This window comes from Protomyctophum bolini (assembly GCF_963924005.1).
Source record: "Protomyctophum bolini genome assembly, chromosome: 9".
Classification (NCBI taxonomy): Eukaryota; Metazoa; Chordata; class Actinopteri; order Myctophiformes; family Myctophidae; genus Protomyctophum; species Protomyctophum bolini.
This window is the reverse complement of record NC_137870.1, coordinates 14,146,819-14,165,843: the sequence shown is the minus strand read 5'-3', so window position 1 is coordinate 14,165,843 and position 19,025 is coordinate 14,146,819. Positions and strand designations below refer to the sequence as shown.

Here is a 19,025-nt window from a genome sequence, read left to right as displayed (position 1 = left end):
TATATTAAAAAGTTCTCATTATGCAGAATGTCCCATTTCACAATGTATTGCTCCAAATGTGTTTTTAAATAGCAAAATTATAAAAAATAAGGCTTAATTGTATACATGAGTAATGAAAAAAGTTTTCAAATAATTGTTGTGGAGTCAATAGTATATGGTACAATATTTGCCTCTGAAATGTAGTGTAGTAGAAATATAGTACAGAAAAATGGGCAAATCTGACCACATCTGAAAATCTTTGGGAACCCCATACAAGATTTGTGGTGTTAAAAATTATATAACATTACAATTTAAAAAATATATAAATATATTTGGAAAATAACTGATGTATATGTTAGGTTTCTGAATGGCGGTGTTTCTGAATGGGGGTCTGTTACCGTTAAAGTGGTTAAACTATACATTAAACTTAACTGTTTACCTGGGGAACCCCCTGGGCTGGGGGTCCCTAGTCCCCACTTTGAGAAACCCTGCATCAGATCGAGACCACCAAATGTACACATGGAACTAAATGGACCCGTAAGATAATAGTTAATAAGGGTCCTGGGTACCTCTTGGAACCAAAGTCCAAGAAGGAAGCATGCGCATCTCAAAACATTCCACAGGTGCTGAAGAAAAATAAGGGATTTCCACACACTGGTCTGTAGCCCTTGCAACCCCTTTAAGGACCCCACACTTTGAGAACTACTGGGCTAGCCTATAGGATAAGAATCAAGAATCACCTTTTCTTTTTTTCCAAATTAAAAATTTAGCCCATGATTGTTTTCACCCAGTCTAATGTAATCCTGGAAACTACACTCCCTCTTGCCAATCTGGGGAGGGCAACAAACTGACCTCATGCCCCTTCATGCACGAGGAGTCCAAGCCGCTTCTTTTCACCAGACGGAAATTAAATTAAATGGGAACAGGGTTTACCGGTTGGACGTAGTGTGGAAGGAACATGTGACCGAATCGAACCCATGACCTTCTAGCTGTGAGGAGACAGTGCTACAGACGGGCGCTCCCCATCGTTTTTCTCTGGCAGTCATGTTTGTGATTGGCTTTTGGCAGACAGGGCGTGGTGCGGCACACACTGAACCGCAGCACCGCGATTGACCGCCCAAGCCTGACAATGAAGGTACAGCAGGCGCCACCGTGCCCCCTAAGAGATAATCACCTTTTCAACAGCAAAATTAGTTGTTAAAGCAAAAATGAGAATATCCAAGAAAAGAGAATATCCAACAAAGAGATCATTTATTAACAAATATTTTAATTATTTTGTAACATAGCTCTCATTAAAATATCCACTCGCCTGTCGGGTAAAAAAAAAACCTACATCACATTGTATGAATGAGGCCAACTTACTCCTTGGACTTGTGGGGTGGGTGGGGGGTGTTGCAAAGAGATGTTTTGTTTTGAAAAGACACATTATTCAGCATTACACACACACACACACACACACACAATCAAAATCTTCCCAGTCAAGTCCACAGACATACACACACAATCATTCTTCGCTAGGGGTCAACCGATTATCAGCTCTGAATTTTGTTCTTTTGCATCCTCAATATGAAGGCTACAAACTTTGCATTGGTTCGATACGGCAACCCATTATTATTTCCTATTGTTTCCAGCCAGTTTCAACAATGAAAGCTGGGACATGGTTGAGAGAACAGTTTAGAGACTGACTAGTAGTGCATCTAATAAACATACGGCAATTTTACGCTATAGTACCTATTTTGTGTCCAAGTTAGCTCCTCTTTTCACTAAATACAAACTTTTTTTTCTCACACCGAGCTTTGGAAACAAACGCACATCTTGTTGGTGGGCTTCGGTTGTCCTATAACAACAACGATGAGGTAAAAGATGAGTTCTTTTCATTACTACTAATCGATCGAAGGTAGTTACCAGCCCAGAAAACCAGTCAACCCCTACTTTTCATATCTTAACCCTAGAGTGGGGGGGGGGGGGGGATCCTGTGTAAAATTTGTTTAGTAAAATTCTAATTGGAATTTCATAGCAAGAAAGAAGAAAAAGAAAAAAAAAAGACAAGAAAACATCATGTGCATTTGATACACAGTAAAATGTCTCTGATCCTCATCTCTGAATTGACTGACCTACAAGCAAAATTAATAAATATTAAGCAAAAAAACATTATTACTGGGCAAATGCTAAGACATGCAGGTTTCATCTTTTGGAATAGGCATTTTGGTCACCTAAACATTTTTGCAATGATGTCACATTTATCTGGACTTTTCATATTGATGAATTAAGGTTGTGCAAGTGATTTATTTGGTTAAAAACAAAAGGTTTTGTTAAAAGGTTAAATCGCTATATTCTGATAGTAACCATTGCCATATTGTTTGTTCGGTAACAGGGGTCTCCCCATCTCTTTACTAAACAGAACATACATTTTCAGGTAGGTGACAACATTTCAGCCAATCAGATGAGTTGCTATTTATGAGCTTAATTTGTGTTCCAGTTACAATTTTGTCTGCTCATATATTTGTGTCATCACTTACAATTCCACTTGTTTAATCTGCATCCTGTTCTCTATACTGATTGGATAAAAATTGGTATCCCAGTTTAAGTTTCTGAAAATTAGAGACAGAGCTAGAGACATGGAGACTCCCGTTACTGAACAAACACTAGTATATAGCAATTAGTACTACCATCACAATATAGTGTTCAGTGTTTTAACCAAAGACAATCACTTACACACCCTTTAAGTTCATTTAGACTTTTTTCAATCTGTTCGGTCAGGGCGAATTAGTGGAGAGGATACAGAGAGGGAATTGACAGAATAAATGTGATATCTTTTGTTTTTCATGTGCATTGCTTGTGAGGGGGCCAGAGTGACACGATGACTCAATCAATGTCTGATGGAATAGAAGTGGAGAACAGGACAGTCGGATGCAACTAAATCGTCTGTCAGGTGGAAACCTCATATGTCCAAAACTGTTACTTTCCAGGATTCAAATTCTAAAATAGCAAAAGAAAAAAAAAAGATAAAAAGCTCAACAATCTACCCACCAAATTGTTTTTCTCCCATTGCTGAAAATAGTGGCACTGGCTTTACATATAAGACAAATGCACTTGTAATGGGAAAATAAGGGTGTAAATAACTTTGTAATGCATGTTTGTGTGCAAGACTACTTAGAACAAAGTAATGCCTTGTGTTTGAGCTGATGGGCCCTTTTTCATGTCAATGAATCAAGTCAACTAAATTCAAGTGGCTGATGCCAATATTTTTAGATATATTTTTAGGGGCATGTTATGTGATCTACCGGTAGATCGCGATCAACCTTTTGGTCACCCATGAAGTAGGGCATACCTTTACGAAAAAACACAAAAAGTTAAGGTTTCTGCAGGGACTTGCAAGGGGTACAATGTCCATCTGTCTCCTAGAACAACGTTTCTAGGGTCATTAGCTCATGACTTTAATTACTCCCTTGTTTATGCTCAATCGTGTACAGTAGGCTACAGAGCTACTTCTGTCACTTACTTTGCTAGGGCCGTCAAGCAACCTCGAACATTACTGTGAGTGTAGGCTGCTTTATTTGTTGTTGCTCTGCCTATCAAATAAGTCATACGCTTCTGAATAACACATTTATTGAAAGCATCTTACAAGGCCATTGCAAGATCATCTCAAGGTAGCCTACATCCCAAGGACATTCAAAATTCCTGGTAAGCAAAAAAAATATTCTTGCTCTAATTCATTCTCAGCAGTTAATTCATCGCAAACTGTCAAGTTAAACATAAAAGTAACGTTTTAACAAAGTTAAAGATAACAAATATAATTCATTGAAATGTAATGTGTAAGCCATGGTCATGGTTTCAATACATTCAGGGCCTTTTGTTTTTCTTTCAAGCTTTTTGAAGGACTTGAGTGTCCACTAGTGTGAGAAATGGCCGATTATAGAGCCCGACAAATACGAGATTTCAAAAAGTTTAAAAAAATACCAGATGTATAAGCTCACATGGTATTTTTGAAAATATTTGAACATTCAAACATTTTGCGCCAATGTTTGACATACCAAAAATAGGGACACAAGAATGAAATGACAGTCGTTCAAATCGGCACATGATTGCCAATACCGATGTCTTAATGTCAATTAATGGCCGATACATCGGCCGGACTCTACTAGATTACATTCAGGTACCGATTCCCTGTTGCTCAGTTTCTGGCCCCACTCACTCACCCACTGTCTGCCTGAATATCAGCCTGCTTTAATTCATTCTTTTTTTTAATTTTTTTTTGCATCAGTAAGCCATTTATTGACCAACAATACCATGGCTGCTGTTCAAGATTGTCAACAATGGTCTTACCATCGTAACTTCACCTTAATCGTCAGCAGTTCAAGCAAGTAAAGTAGGAGTTAGCCTAACATTGTAAAGCATTTTCTAGCCAATCCAAACACAGCCTAAGAACTCACTCTCTCTCCCCTCTCACATCATTGTCCGACTTGAGTCATTGGTCCGTTTTTCAGGCTTGTCGCCGGCCTTCTTGCAGTTCTCCCTGGCACGCCTCAGTCTGGACAGGATGTGTTTCTTTGGGAACTTCAGAGTGGTGCATCCAAACTGACTCACCCCTCCCGTGTCCCCGGGGAGCTTCTCCCGTCTCTGGACCCAGCTCCTCCAGCCGGGCTTCCAGCAGTAAACGCTGTCGTAGAACCGAGAGCCGTTCTCGCCGCCCAACACGTAAATCCGCCGCTTCCAGCGGGCCACGCCCCCGGCTGCGATCCGCCGCGGCAGGCCAGGGAACACCACCGGACTTGGGGCACGGTCGCTCCCTCCGCCTGCGTCCCCCCTCCCGCCTCCCCTGTCCCCCGTGACTGCCCCGGTCAGCTCTCTTTCCGTCCCGGACCCCCTGCCCTCCCGGAAAAACAGCACGCGGCCGGTGGCGTCTAAGGTCTCTACATTGGTGTAGTTCCCGTCCAGGAATTTGGTCGCGTCCCTCATGTAGCCTCCGATAGCGCAAACTCCACCTCGCACCGCCACCCCTCCCGCCAGGCAGGTGGCGCCGGAGTCCAGCGCCACGCGGGACCAGCAGTCCGTTAGGGTGTGGTAAATAAGCACTCCTGAATGAACCACGGCCCTGTTCTGTTCTAGCGTGGTTCCCCCCAGCAGGTACAGCCGCCCGCGGAGGGCCGCACAGGCGAAGGCACGCAGGGGCAGCGGCAGTCTGGGCCCGAGGGACCACTGGAGCGTAGTCAGGTCAAAGGTCTCACACGAGTCCAGCAGCGCAGAGCGGTTACAGCCGCCCAGAGCGTAGAGTGAATCCCCGCAGCCCAGCAGCCCTAGCATGGCCCTGGGGTGGACCATGGAGGGCCTCTCTATCCAGCGGTCTAAAATGGCATCGTATTCATGGACGTCTGCAGACACCGTGCCTGTCCGAAGGATTCCGCCGGCCACAAAGAGCCGGTCGCCCACGGCCGTGCAGCCGGGACAGACCAACGAGCCCAGCGCCGCCAGCTTATCCCACTTCCCAGTCCGTGGGTCGAAGCAGTCCACGGTGAGGTCTCGTTCCGGTTGGGAGTCGTCCTCCCGAGGAGTCAGGTCCACGCAGACGATCTTCTTTTCGAACATGCCCTCCCGCGGTCTCAGAGGTCCGCCGAGGCCCTCGCCGGCAGCGGCGGGGCCCAGCTCCTGGCACAGCCGTCGGCTCTCCTCCTGGGAGAGCAGTCCCGGCCTGAGGTGGTGGAGCAGGCCCGGCATGTGGACGTAGCGGTCCAGGGGCTGGTGCTCGGCCCAGCGCCGTGCCGCGTCGTACACCTCTGCCTCCGAGTCCACCCCCAGGCGATCGGAGCCCAGGAGGCTGCCCAGGGTGCCGTGGTCCAGCAGCAGAAAGTCCTTCTGCCGTGCCACGCGGGGGAAGTGCTGGGCGACCAGGCGAAGAGAGGCCCGCAGCAGCAGCTGGTCGTGGTGAGAGCGAGCCAGCGAGTACATGCCCAGGCAGTTGTCCACCGACAGGTGCTCAAAGAGAAACCTGGGACGGATTAGTGGAGAAGGGGAGAAAATGAGGCAAGCAAGAGGGGATATGGGCGAGGGAGAAAGGGGAGAAAAAATACAAGTAACATTAACAGAGTAAATAGGCTCTTTAAAATGCAAGTCATTGGTATAGTTCTGGCCGTATGACTGTGATAAAAACAGACAACTTGTAAGATCGAGACAGAACCTGTGTTGTGTTCCTATTAATTTTAGTCACAAGCTCTTGTTAATACATCCACTGGTTAAATATTTACAGTATTAAACCCACAGACACATAACCACTTTCTAAAATAGTCAATCTACAATCTCACATCAAACTTTAGATGCAACTGCAATATGCTGGAATGATCAAAATAGCACCTTGAAAATACACCTCGGCCTGGAAGTCGTCCCCCCCCCCCCCCGTCCCCCCCCCCCAGGAGATCGATAATTCTCTCCACGGACAATGTCCATTTAGCTGCTTCAGCCAAGTCCAGTATAACTTCCGGTCTGTCGGTAAAAGTGCTCCGTTGCTATAAATCGCTTGGGCATTATGATTTAATGGATTAAATAACACCGGGAAGTGTTAAATTCTGTGCTCATTTGTAAGATTATTATTACACATGTGCTGGTCACAGCTTTTGTTAAGGAGATGCACAGCTTCAACACAACTCACGAGGAGAGCTCAAGATAGACCTCCCCCCCAATCTACAAAACAACTACACAGTTACTCACAGCCTGGCTGAAGCATATCATCTGTCGGGTGGAAACTGTTACTTTTCAGGATTCAAAACAAAATTATTAGCCTAGGTATCTACAAGCTCAAAATGGGCCGATTAGGCACTGTGAATCGAGCAAATCTGCTACTTGTGTGACGCTGTAGTATGATCAAGTAGGGCATTAATTTACGGAACAAAAAACACACTATATAGAGAGAGAGAGAGAGAAAAAATTTCTGCCTGAAAGTAACGACCTAGTCGATAACAAAAACTATATATGGCAGTCTCCATAAAATGAAGATCACCACACTGACCTCATCAAACCCTGAATAGCCATACATGGAGAAGACACCTAGATCTGCATTTATGGAGCCGGCCAGCAACTCCACATTTTACCTCAAACCCTTAGATCTACAGATATGGAGCTGACCTGTTCTGACATTCAAGATGTTGATCCTACCCCACCCGTCCTTCCTCTTCGATGTCTCCCTTTCGAATGATACCTGTCCATTAAAACTCTAGATGGGCCGCTCAGCAGTTCTCAGCAGGCCAGAAATTACTATGACTGGCTGCCAACTAAAAGGATATACAAAATTATTTAGTGGATTTAACTTTAGTGTGAGGGCAGGCTGCTTTTTTACAATTTTGGCATTTAAGTAAAATTTTAACAGGCAGTCTTATAACCATCCCAGAGAGACATAAAATGCAAAACAAATGTAAATGCCATGATTCCTAGTCAAGTAGTCAAATGACATAATGGTACAAATAGTTGTATAGGATGGGAGTGCAAAGACAACTGTACAACACTGTAGTTCTTCTAAGAAACTAGGATACCACGTACACATCAAATCTAGCATCTGCCAACATTCTATCTAGGGGTAGTCTACTCTGAAGAAGTTAGTTTTCAGACTCACTGCAGTGGAAAAAAGGGAATGAGTCTGCAGTTCTGCTTGGGAGCCAATATTTCATCTGGGGACCCCCACCCTGACAAGCACTTGGAATTGTAGGAGTTGAGGCGTTACAATTTGACTCGAGCTCACAATGCGAATGAGTCACATTGTGAGCTTGTAGATCTGCCATTTTCAAAAGATTTTTATACATTTGAAAACATGAAATGGAACAGTCTGCATAATGAATACTTTTAGTACATTTTTATACCAATACTTTTGTACTTTTACTCAATCTGGCCATTTACTTGTAACAGAGTATTTCTACATTGCAATATTAATACTGGAATACTAGAATGAGAGTACTTTTTCCACCACTGCACATACCTAGAGCATAGGACCTGGAGGGGCATGACTTGAAGCCGATTGGCTGCAACAAACAGGTCCTCGGCCGTGTCCAGAGACAGCCCCGCCTCTCCCGTGTAGACAAACTGGATCACCGTCTCCATGACGGACGGCGTTACCTCCTCCAATCGGATCTCAGTGAGGCGGGACTCCACCAGGGGACTAGTGAACATCGCCCGGAAGTATGGACTAACTGCTGCTAAGAGCACTCTGTGGCCAAGGGATGAAGGTAGGAGAACAGGGGACATGAGTTAACGGTGCACTTCAGAGCCATCCACACTAACAACCATAAATAACTATGTTGACAATGAATCCTGTACTATACGACATCACTCCAATAGTGGATGGCGGAGTTCACACCTCAACTGACGTCAATGACAGTGGTGCGTCGTTAAGTATTTTTTTCCCAGGAAGTTGACGGCTTGTAACAACTGATGAAAAAGTAGCCATCAGCAGTAATGTAGATAAAGAGATGCATTGAAGAATCAACGCTTATGGTGAACTTTAAACGAATCATGAGCCAGTTAAGATTCTCAGCTCTCGTGGAAATTGACATCACTATAATTATCACATGATGTAGGGCTGTTTCAGAGCCATGAAGCCCATAGGTCAGGAGTCTGTTTCTGTAGCATGAAGACGGCTTGATGTGCGAGTACATCCCCTGGACATGACTCCAAAATGTCACAACAGGCACGTACCCACAATCCAACTCTTGATGCTGGGTACCATTATTGTAGTCTTTGGTAGGGCTGGCCAAGGGATTTATCCCCGCCTCCCATCTAACGGCGGACACACTGACTCACAAGGCCACTGAGCTGGCTTTGTACAGTAACTATCATTATATTTAGTTAGTTATATTTAGTATAGTTTACCTGTGACACATGAACTTCTTCCCCTCCACTAGTAGAGTGACGTCACATAACTGCTGGGCATCCAGGAGTTGTTTCAACCCTGAGATATAGGAGAGCAATGATCAGATACAGGAGCAAGACGGAGAGGTGGAGGGAAGGTAGCAGATACAGAAACAAACGGGTTGAGAGGACAGACACATGGTAAAGAGAAGAACTGCAAGGTCCAGAGGCTGACATTCATGAGGTGGACATGAGTGAGGTCTGGGGAGCCCAAGGGGTTGTCGAAGGGGTTCCAAGGGGTCCTCAGCAATACAGCATTTATCAGTTTAACCACTTTAAACCTAGACGCATCGGCTACTTGAACATCTTTTCAGTTGGGATTTCCGCAGCGATGCACGGATACTGTATAACTTAATTTTGAGTTCCATGATATGAATAACCACTGGTCTAGAACCTTTTCTGGAAGGTGTAGTTTGTGAATGTGAATGTGTACCGACTACAGTAGTTTATATAAGAAATAGAAATCTGAACAGTCAGGGACTCTACTTATATTTGGAGAACAAGCAGGACATAACCCATCAAGGACAAGGACGAACATACAGGGAAAAAGTATACAATCAAAGGCATTATTTAATGTTCAACAGCCGATGTGATATACGGTACCTGAGACTGTTAAAAACATGCATTGCTGAGCATTGTGGTACAATCAGCGATGCTCAGTCCTGGTTGTATACTGTACTTAAAACTGGAAACTATATTTCTATTCTCAGATACATAGGCATTGAACTGGTACAGCTTCGATGCAGCGGGGCAGACATCAACAACATGCTTTTAAGAACGCAGACTCTAGCTTCAAAAGGGGGGGGGGGGTCCCAGGAGGCTGTCCGTGCGCTGTGGCGTTTGTTGGTGTCCGCCTAAGCTAGCAGCAGTCTTCCTCTGTAGTCTGTGCTAATGTTACGTTGAGGTTTTCAAATGTATAATAGGATGCCCCCCACCCCACCTCAAAGAACTCCTCACCCCAACATCCTCCACTCGACGCCTCTGCTCTTCTAACACTAACCTTCTTCTTGTACCCACAACCAACCTCCGCAGCATGGGCGACTTGGCCTTCTGTTTTCTTAATTTTTTTTGAGGGGCACTAGTCCCTCCTAATCTCCTATGTCCAGCTTTGAGGGTTTGTGTAAACAAACATTGAAGACAAAAGTGTGTAAACACAAACCTTGAAGACAAAAGTGAGGACGCAAATTGTGATTGGCCATAATGAGGTGATGTATGATGATAAGAGCACTTACTCACTTTACATGTTTTTTTCCCCCTCATTTACCTTTTAGCCTAGTAGGGTTCCATGTAATTGTTTGGTTTCCTTTAATGTTTTTATAACCCTGTATCACTTTGTATCCCCACCCCACAACAAACATGTGTTAGTAACGGTACCATGCGTGATGTAGTCTCCCAACGGGGTGGTGCTGTCATCAGGGAAGTCCTCCTCTTCGGAGTCGCTGTCGGACAGGGGCTCCCCTCCTCCCCCGTCCCCGTCCTGCCACGGCTGCGGGCGCCACGTGACGGTGCCGGCCCGCACCGCGTTCATCTGAGGAAGCACAAACATTATCCTCTCTGTCGGTCAGGTGGAAACCTCAGACTGTGTATGTACGACAAACACTGTTTTCAGGATTCAAATTCAAACATAGAAAAAGTAGAAGATCGACAAGGTCAAAACGTGACGCGATCTGCTGCTTTTGTTGCTTTTGTGTTACAAACCAAACAAAAAAAAGTAATAAAACGCAAAAAGTTAGAATATGGAGATAAGCGGTTTCGGGTCGACGGCAACGATTTACACAGTGGTTCTCACACCTTTTAGAGACCACCACCAGACCATCATGATTATCCCACAAACACCCATAACTCATGAGAGTGTGATGGGTCCATTTGGTTCCATTTGCATACTCTCAAGAGTTACAGACCGAAGCTCTGTGTTCTGTGTCCATTTGTTTTCCAAATAAATATTAATTGTTTAGCTGGGGACTCATTGTTTAGCTGGGAAATAAAAAGAAGACTATTACTGCATCAAAAGTAATATAACAAACTATAATATAAAAAAACTGGTCAAATACATTTTGAAAATAGTTGTTCTCCAAGCTCACAATGCCTCGCGAGGTGTTGTGAGCTTGTAGATCTGCTATTTTCACAACATTATTTAGCTGTGGAACCATCAAGTCAAACCAAAATCATTTATGTCAGGGTGGCGGGTCCGCAGTTCAAATAGGATTATTTTGGGGGGGTCACGGCCTGAAAAGGTTGAGAAGTTGAACCACTAAATGAATACTTTATGAAAATGCACAGATGCGTGTACAAACTATTGTGTTTGACCAGAGTCTGCTGTCCTTATCGCCAGCAGACTCTAATCAGGAACAGACAGTACACCTCTCCATCCCTAGTTAATGTGCAGCACAATACAGATAAGGACTTTAAATTAGAATAGTGAAAATCCTGCCATTTCCATGTTTACCAATAAGTGAATGACCTTTGCAGAGCCATTCAGAGACAGTACACACTGCAGCTACATCTACTATTAAACTAAACACACTTACATCATGGTGCTGTGGCTTTTTCTTTTTGCCCTGGATCAAGACTATCATATGTATTTTGTAGTCTGACTTTTTCTACGAAAGCAAAAGTCTGACTTGATTGTTGAGCAGCCTAAAGGGCTACAGTACAGCTGTTGAGATTCACACTGACCACTATCTACTATACAAGTGAAAAGGTGTACCCATGCTCATTCTTCATGCTCTATCTCCGACCGAACCACACTTTCACCACACATCTCTATATGCAAAATAAATTCGCCACCCTCCCCGAACTGACATAGCCTATTTTTTAGCCGTTCAAGTTTCTTAGTTACTCTGCAAATATTACTTTTATGAAAATCACGATCGAGCCAGCAGATAAACGGGTGCCACAACACGCCGAGAAACAAGGAATTTAACCACGCTACTTGCATACACTGCAACTCGCTTACAATTCGCAAACCTGGCAACACTGCCTGCCTCTTACGTCACCAGCTCTGTTCCTCCTGGCCTCCGTAGTCCGTCGCGCTCACAATCTGTCGCAGCCATCTTGCTTTTCTTTTGGATGGGCGAGTGGACATTTAATGCTAATAAATTAATTATAGGTCCAGCAAGCAAATCATGATGGTCTGATTGTGCTCAATAGGTCACAATAACATTCCGAAATTAGGTGTTGTGTTTTGTATGGCATTTTCCCCAGTAGTAGTTGCATATCTATCTCAGCTTTTGCCTGATAGCACACATGCTAACGTCAGCAGCCATAGCAACATACAGTGTGCGCAGACATAACATGAGTTGTTTACAACACAAACACACGGCCTTTTAACCACGCAATACACACAACAGCTCGGGAGTTATTAAACCGAACGTGGACGCTGTTTCAGTGTTACATTTGCTGCGCATATCGGAATAATTGTAACGGCATGCATGATAAATGTAACAACGCTAAAAAACACCATTAAACATATCGTTTTCAGCTTAAAGCTATTACATTTCATTGAAGCAACTCCTTAGCATTGTTTTCATACCATGGATGTGATAAGATAATGTATCAAACATAAGGGAAATATTAAATAGCATCGGGTGTACCAGTTTGGCCATTTCTTTTTTTTCAATGGGGCAATACATTGATTAAACAAACGTTTGATTGATTGAGTTGTACAACGTTATACAACCCTAAACTAATTTTAGCATACACTACACAATACAATACAATTTTAGAACATATTTTGCACGTTCCATTTTTTTACTCAGAGATCCCTTTAGCTACACATGTCATATTTCCAGGCAACGGACCTACACATGTCAGCTACCATAAACCACTTCAAGTTATTAGGACGAAATAACTGACAGGAGTGACGGTGCTGTGCTGTGAGTAAACTAATAGGGGAGAGCCGCCAAGGATGTAACATTTTGCACGTTTCATTCTTTTACTCAGAGATCCGTTTAGCTACACATGTAATATTTTCAGGCAACGGACCTACACATGTCAGCTACCATAAACCACTTCAAGTTATTTTTTTGATAAAACAGGTCGGGAGTTATTCAACCGAACGTGGACGCTGTTTCAGTGTTACATTTGCTGCGCATATCGGATCAATTGTAACGGCATGCATGATAAATGTAACAACGCTAAAAAACACCATTAAACATATCGTTCTCAGCTTAAAGCAATTACATTTCATTGAAGCAACTCCTTAGCATTGTTTTCATACCATGGATGTGATAAGAAAATGTATCAAACATAAGGGAAATATTAAATAGTATCGGGTGTACCAGTACCAGTTTGGCCATTTCTTTTTTTTCAATGGGGCAATACATTGATTAAACAAACGTTTGATTGATTGAGTTGTACAACGTTATACAACCCTAAACTAATTTCAGAATACACTACACGATACAATACCATTTCAGAACATATAATATTGGCCAATATGTCAAATATGTAAATATTACATATAATGGCATTGAATGGAAGCGGACCATTTGTAACACATGTTACAAATGACCCGCTTTTGCAAGTTTTCTTTGCAGTTGCTTACAGACCAGAATGAACGTGAATTCCGTCTAAACACGATGCAAACTAATGAAGAACATAAGCATGAACACATCCATGTGGATTTTTATTCACCAACACCAAAGACAAAAATTGTACCACACATATACTCCAGGTGTAAAATTAGACGCATTTTGAAGGTAAACACTTCAAACTTCAAACTCCTGGCCACGTAGAGTACGTTGCTGTACACATACTGACGCGATGGCGTCATGGTGGCGTTGACCAATCAAGATATAACGTCCATGTTACAACCGTGAAGCGTTACAACCTTGGCGGCTCTCCCCTACATTTGTTACTAACATTAGGTTGTGGCGAAGTAGACACGTGGCCAGCAGATACTGTGTTTTGGACAAACAGGCTAGGTATTGGTGTTGATTTGGGTCAACTGGACAAACAGCGTGGTGTTGTTTTGTGTCTGTGTTTGTGTTGGAGCGCCTCAGTGTGGCCGTACAGGTCATGTGCAACCTCTTCCACAGAGAGATGGAGACACTAAATCTCAGCTGGACAAACATGTTTGCATGCATGCATCGCTGCCTTGCATGCTGTGTGCTACTGTTGAGTCTGTCACTTACTTTGACTGATTTATGGCATTGTCTTTCTGTTAAAATCCAACTATGTTAATTTAAGAACTCTGGGCATATAGGTCATTGTTTATTCACTGTGCACACGTGTAGCCTATTGTATGTCAGACTGTATGTCTGTCCCACAGTCACAATCCTTTAGTACTTAGGCTGTGGAAATATTCAGGACAAAACAATGGTACATTTCCAATAACCCATTCGTTACTACATGTGGAGTCAACTCCCGCCATTTATTTCTTCCCATAGTGCGTGGCAAAGTCGCTCTGGGATGAGTGCGCGCGTAGCGCGCACGAAATTCTAGTAACTATAACAACTAGAAATGCACTCTGTCAAGGTGCCAACTTGCGCCTTGCACACAAGTAGGCCATACTTTGTGCACAAGCAGAGCGTGCAAGTACTGCTAGTACTAACTAATGTCCATTACAACTGCTGTACTAAATCCTTTAGACCCGTTATTGATCGCATGATAGGCCCAGTGGTTCTCAAACTGTGGTGTGTAGTGTGTACACACCTTGTGGTGCACAGGCACGGCTTCTAGGGGGTGCGCGCAATGAAAAGGCTAATGGTGGTACCGTGGTGCTATGGTTGTATTTTAAATATTTTGACATATTATGTATATATGCAGAATATAGCCTATGCTGCATATATATGCCATATTCAGGTTAATATATGTGCATATATGTGGATACATAGGAAATGTATGTCTCTATATAGCTTATGCAATTTATATTTCCATGGCCAAAAAACGTTTGGGGAGACGCACCTTCTTACGTCACCATCAACAGCCAATAAAGGACCACCATTAATTTCTTACCCCGACATACATACCCAGCCAATCACCAAACTTACCTAAGTTACATCAGCCGATTACAGTACTTGCGTGCTTTGCGCAGGTATTAACAGCACAGAGTACAGTGCACATACACACACAGCCTGCACCGCTCAGTTCACACAGGTGTGATTTTTCTTTGAGCGTTGACATTTGTATCGGAGACTGGTCTATATTCTAGTACAAATTGATTGATTGATTTGTACACTTGGAGGTTCATGGCCTAAAGCAGATGTCTTCAAACAGGGGTTTCGGGACCCCTTTGTGGTTACTACAGGGCCTCCAAATCTGTCTAATGGGATATTTTATTTTACATTAAACAGAACGTTAAAAAAAAACATTTGAACCCTATAGCATCTCCATTCTAGGGATAATTTTAGCCAAAAAATTGCAGACCTACAAGCTCACAATGATGAGGTTTACAAAGTATTGACGGTTTAAGTTGTTAAATGTCTGAAAATACACAAGTCTATGAAGCTAACCATCTATGAAATCTATGAAAAGGGGGGGGGGGACCATGCTTCATCTCTCTATCATCTAGTCCTTGGCATGGAAAATGTTGAAGACCAATTGGCCTATGCATACCAAACTTGACAGAAAACAGACAAAAAAATAAATTTAACAAATAAACGAATGACATGTAGAGCCATTCAGAGAGACAGTATTGTCGCCACATACGTACATCTCAAACTAAAACAGTAAAAACACACCAGGCATAAAATGGTGCTGTAGCGTGTGGGTTAACGTTTATTTATGCTGGCTACAGACTAGTACACGTTACCTTTGCTCTCCTCCTGGTTTCCACCTTGATGGCTGGCGTGCTCCTCTATACAGGAATCGGTGTGGTGATCTCACTGACTGGGACAGAGATGCGCTTAGTCCCCGGCCTGAAGTCCAAGAGGATCCCCGGCCTTCGAGCACAATAACAACACGCTAACCTCCTAGCTCTCTCTCACACACACTCAGTGAGTCAACTCCTGTACACACCGATGCCCTCCTCCTGGGCCAACCGAAACTCATTCATCAGTGGCCTAGTAAAACGTCAACTTCATGAACAAAAAAATATATAAATTAGCGCAGTACGGTGGTTAAAACAAAGCCCGCGGGGCAGAAACAGACGGCTGTGTGTGTGAGTTCAGTCGGCCGAACTCGTCATGTCTGGATCTGTGGAAGGAACTAGCAGTAGCACCGCGTTACCGTCAGACAGCAGCATAGGACCATAGCATAGGACAGCAGCAGCACCCAGCTTCCGCCTCGTTCTTGTTTTATTGCTTAGTTTTGGTTGCTGATGGCTTCCTGGTGCATTACCGCCACACGCCGATCTGGAGTGTGAATTCAGGGGTCCTTGGACAAATATAATCAGTGGTGTAAAGTGTAAATTGTAAAGTAACTAGGCGGCCTACATTTACTCAATTACTGTACTGTCCAATTGAGTTTTTCTTTTCTTTTTTTGAGGACCTCCTATGTCCAGCTTTGAGGGTCTGTGACTGTAAACACAAATATTGAAAACAAAAGTGTGTAAACACAATCATTGAAGACAAAAGTCAGGACGCAAATTGTGATTGGCCAGAACATGAAAATGAGATGGTGTATGATGATAAGAGCGCCCATCACTTCACACGGGTGTGATTTTTGAGGGCTCCTATGTCTAGCTTTTGGTGTGTGTAACCCAAATTTTGTCCTAACACAAACATTAAGTGCCATTGACAATGAATGGATAACATTTCAAAACAGCCGATCTACAAGGTCACAATACATCACGATGCGACACATTGTGAGCTTGGATCTGCCATTTTCAAAAGATTTTTAAACATTTGAAAACTTTTTTTTCCCCCAAAGTTTATTTTATTGGCCTAAAATATTGTCCATACAAGTATACATAGCCCTACACATTCATGAATCCACCTGCTGACCGGCTGTCCGCATCGAGTAATTGTTTTTATAGTGGGTATATGGTGGGTCAAACTCATCACATTTGGGCAGGTGGCTATGGCCGAATTTAAGCCCAAGGAGTGTTTTTCGTCCAAAACTAGACACTTTATCGACTTTCTGTGCAATGTCTTATATTGGCTATGTTTGTACATAGAGTATTGATGTCTCTTTTAATGCACTTGATCTGGATTGCCAATCAATTTCGTTGTCTTGTACAATGACAATAAAGATATTCTGATTCTGATATACTGATAGAACTGCATGCGTGTGTAATCTAATGTTACACGTACACAGTGGCGTCAACTCCGTGGGTGCTCAGGAGCAGAAGCACCCACTGGCAAAATAATAAGCCAATAATAATAAGTTGCGGGGCGGGTGGGCACCTTAAAATATATAGGCTACTCTAAGGTGGGCACCCACTGTCGTTATAGGAACCTTCCGCCACTGCACGTACAGATAGAAATGCGTGGGGTAATCATTTTCTGCAAGCCTCATCCTTGAATGTTGTGGGTTTTGTTCATTAAAAGGTTAAAGAAAGAACATCTGGAGACAGACAGACGCCCTTTTGAATGGATATAAACAGTATTTTCATGGTAGGCCTATAGGAGTTCAAGGTCTCTTAGACATGGATAGACAGTATAAACACAACAGCTGCCTGTTGATGTACGATGATAAGAGAGCCCCTCACTTCACACTGTGATTTTATTATGTAATAAGTATGTCATGACTGTACCTATTGTGTGGTATGTTTGACTAATAAAGCATGCAATCATCAATTCACTCTGAACATGGATACAATATTTTTTCCAGCGGGGTAGATTCTCTATTTGGCAGTGTTGGCACAGGGGTTCTCAAACGTTTTAAATTCAAGGAACCCCAGTTTGATATGCAAATTTAGCTCATGGACCACCATAACTGAGTGTACAAATGTGCACATTCTTATACACTCTGTGACTACAAGAGTATAAATTTGTACAAAACTATCCTTAATTTAGCTGGGGATTGAAGACCTTCAAGGAGGAACACTGTATGTAACTGTCACTGACGGACCAATAATCTCTGGTGGGCCAGTTCTGGCCCACCACTGCCTAACACTGCCCTAGTGTGACCCGTCACATGCTACTTAAAGCATAATTAATTGTTTTACATAACATCAGCTTGTGACTGCAACTTGTTCCTGTTCGCAGATGACTCAGCACTGCTGGTCTCGGACAGGAACAAACTGCAGGTTGAAAAGGCCCTCAGCTCTGAACTCTGTAGAATCTGCACCTGGCTCGCTGATAACAAACTATATCTTTATAGTTTACACCTTGTAAAAACTGAAAGCATTCTCTTTGGCTCAAATAGTAATCTCAGCAAGGCAGATGGCTCCCTAACAGGAGCCCTCGTACAAGGTTTCTTCGACTATGCATGCACCTCTTGGTACCACAGCACCTCAAAGGCCCTTAAAACAAGGCTCCAGACTTCCCAAAACAAACTGGTCAGGCTTCTACTTGGCCTCACCCCCCCCGAACCCACCTCACCCCTGCCCACTTTGACAGGCTGGAATGGCTTAGGGTCGACGACAGAGTACAGCATCTTGCAATGGGTCTGGTCCACAAGATTCGATACACCACAAGATACCCATGTACATCTAAATACTTCCTTAATGTTAAGTCCACACCCACAACACCAGAGGGAGTGCAACAAACCATGTGCAACCCGGATTCGGCACAAACAAGGGACTAAATTAATTTCAGTCCTATGCCAGCAAAATGTGGAACGCCCTACCGTCATTATAACTATAAGACATGCGAATCCCTTGACTCGTTAAAAACCGCTCTCAAAGGGCACATACGGACGGCTGCAATTTGAAACTGGCCCCTGTAAAATCTGAATCTGAATTGTGTATATTTGTACGTCTCTAAATGTTATGATGAATTGAACAAGGTGGAACCTCTTGTAAACAAGTGTAATGCTTTATTGGGTCGTCCACTTCTAGTTCAATTAAATACAAATGACCTTTATTGGCAGAAGGAAAACATACGTTTACATAAAAGGCAAAGGAAGAGTCAAAATATAAAAACTGTTGAAAATGGGGAAAGAGCCTACAGTTGGGGGGGGGGGGGGGGGGGGGGGTTAGCTCTTGTCCATCTTCTAAATTAAACACATTAGATAGAGCAAACACATTAGAGCTATGGACCAGAGCTAGAGGGGGGGGGGTACGCAACATTTTGTAAACATTTTGCATCGTTATACAGCTTTTTTTAAAC

General features: G+C 43.3%; 1 protein-coding gene across 1 annotated transcript; it reads right to left on the bottom strand.

The window, feature by feature from the left end:
• Nucleotides 1-1,226: 1,226 nt before the first annotated feature.
• LOC308321975 (kelch-like protein 12) lies at nt 1,227-16,032 on the bottom strand. Its single transcript, XM_080773130.1, has 5 exons — nt 15,623-16,032; nt 10,243-10,396; nt 8,830-8,908; nt 7,940-8,167; nt 1,227-5,965 (listed from the first exon to the last, which is right to left on the bottom strand). The coding sequence occupies exons 2-5, from the start codon at nt 10,394-10,396 to the stop codon at nt 4,426-4,428; spliced, it is 2,001 nt and encodes a 666-aa protein (XP_080629256.1). The 5' UTR covers nt 15,623-16,032; the 3' UTR covers nt 1,227-4,425.
• Nucleotides 16,033-19,025: the final 2,993 nt, after the last annotated feature.

What these genes read in the sequence shown, in the direction of transcription:
- LOC308321975 (XM_080773130.1), bottom strand. Translation starts at nt 10,396, where the DNA reads ATGAACGCGGTGCGGGCCGGCACCGTCACGTGGCGCCCGCAGCCGTGG. An exon ending in GGGAGACTACATCACGCATG is followed by an intron (nt 8,909 to 10,242) that starts GTACCGTTACTA and finishes CCTATATCTCAG; the next exon opens with GGTTGAAACAACTCCTGGAT. An exon ending in CTCCAGGTCCTATGCTCTAG is followed by an intron (nt 5,966 to 7,939) that starts GTATGTGCAGTG and finishes AATCCGTCCCAG; the next exon opens with GTTTCTCTTTGAGCACCTGT.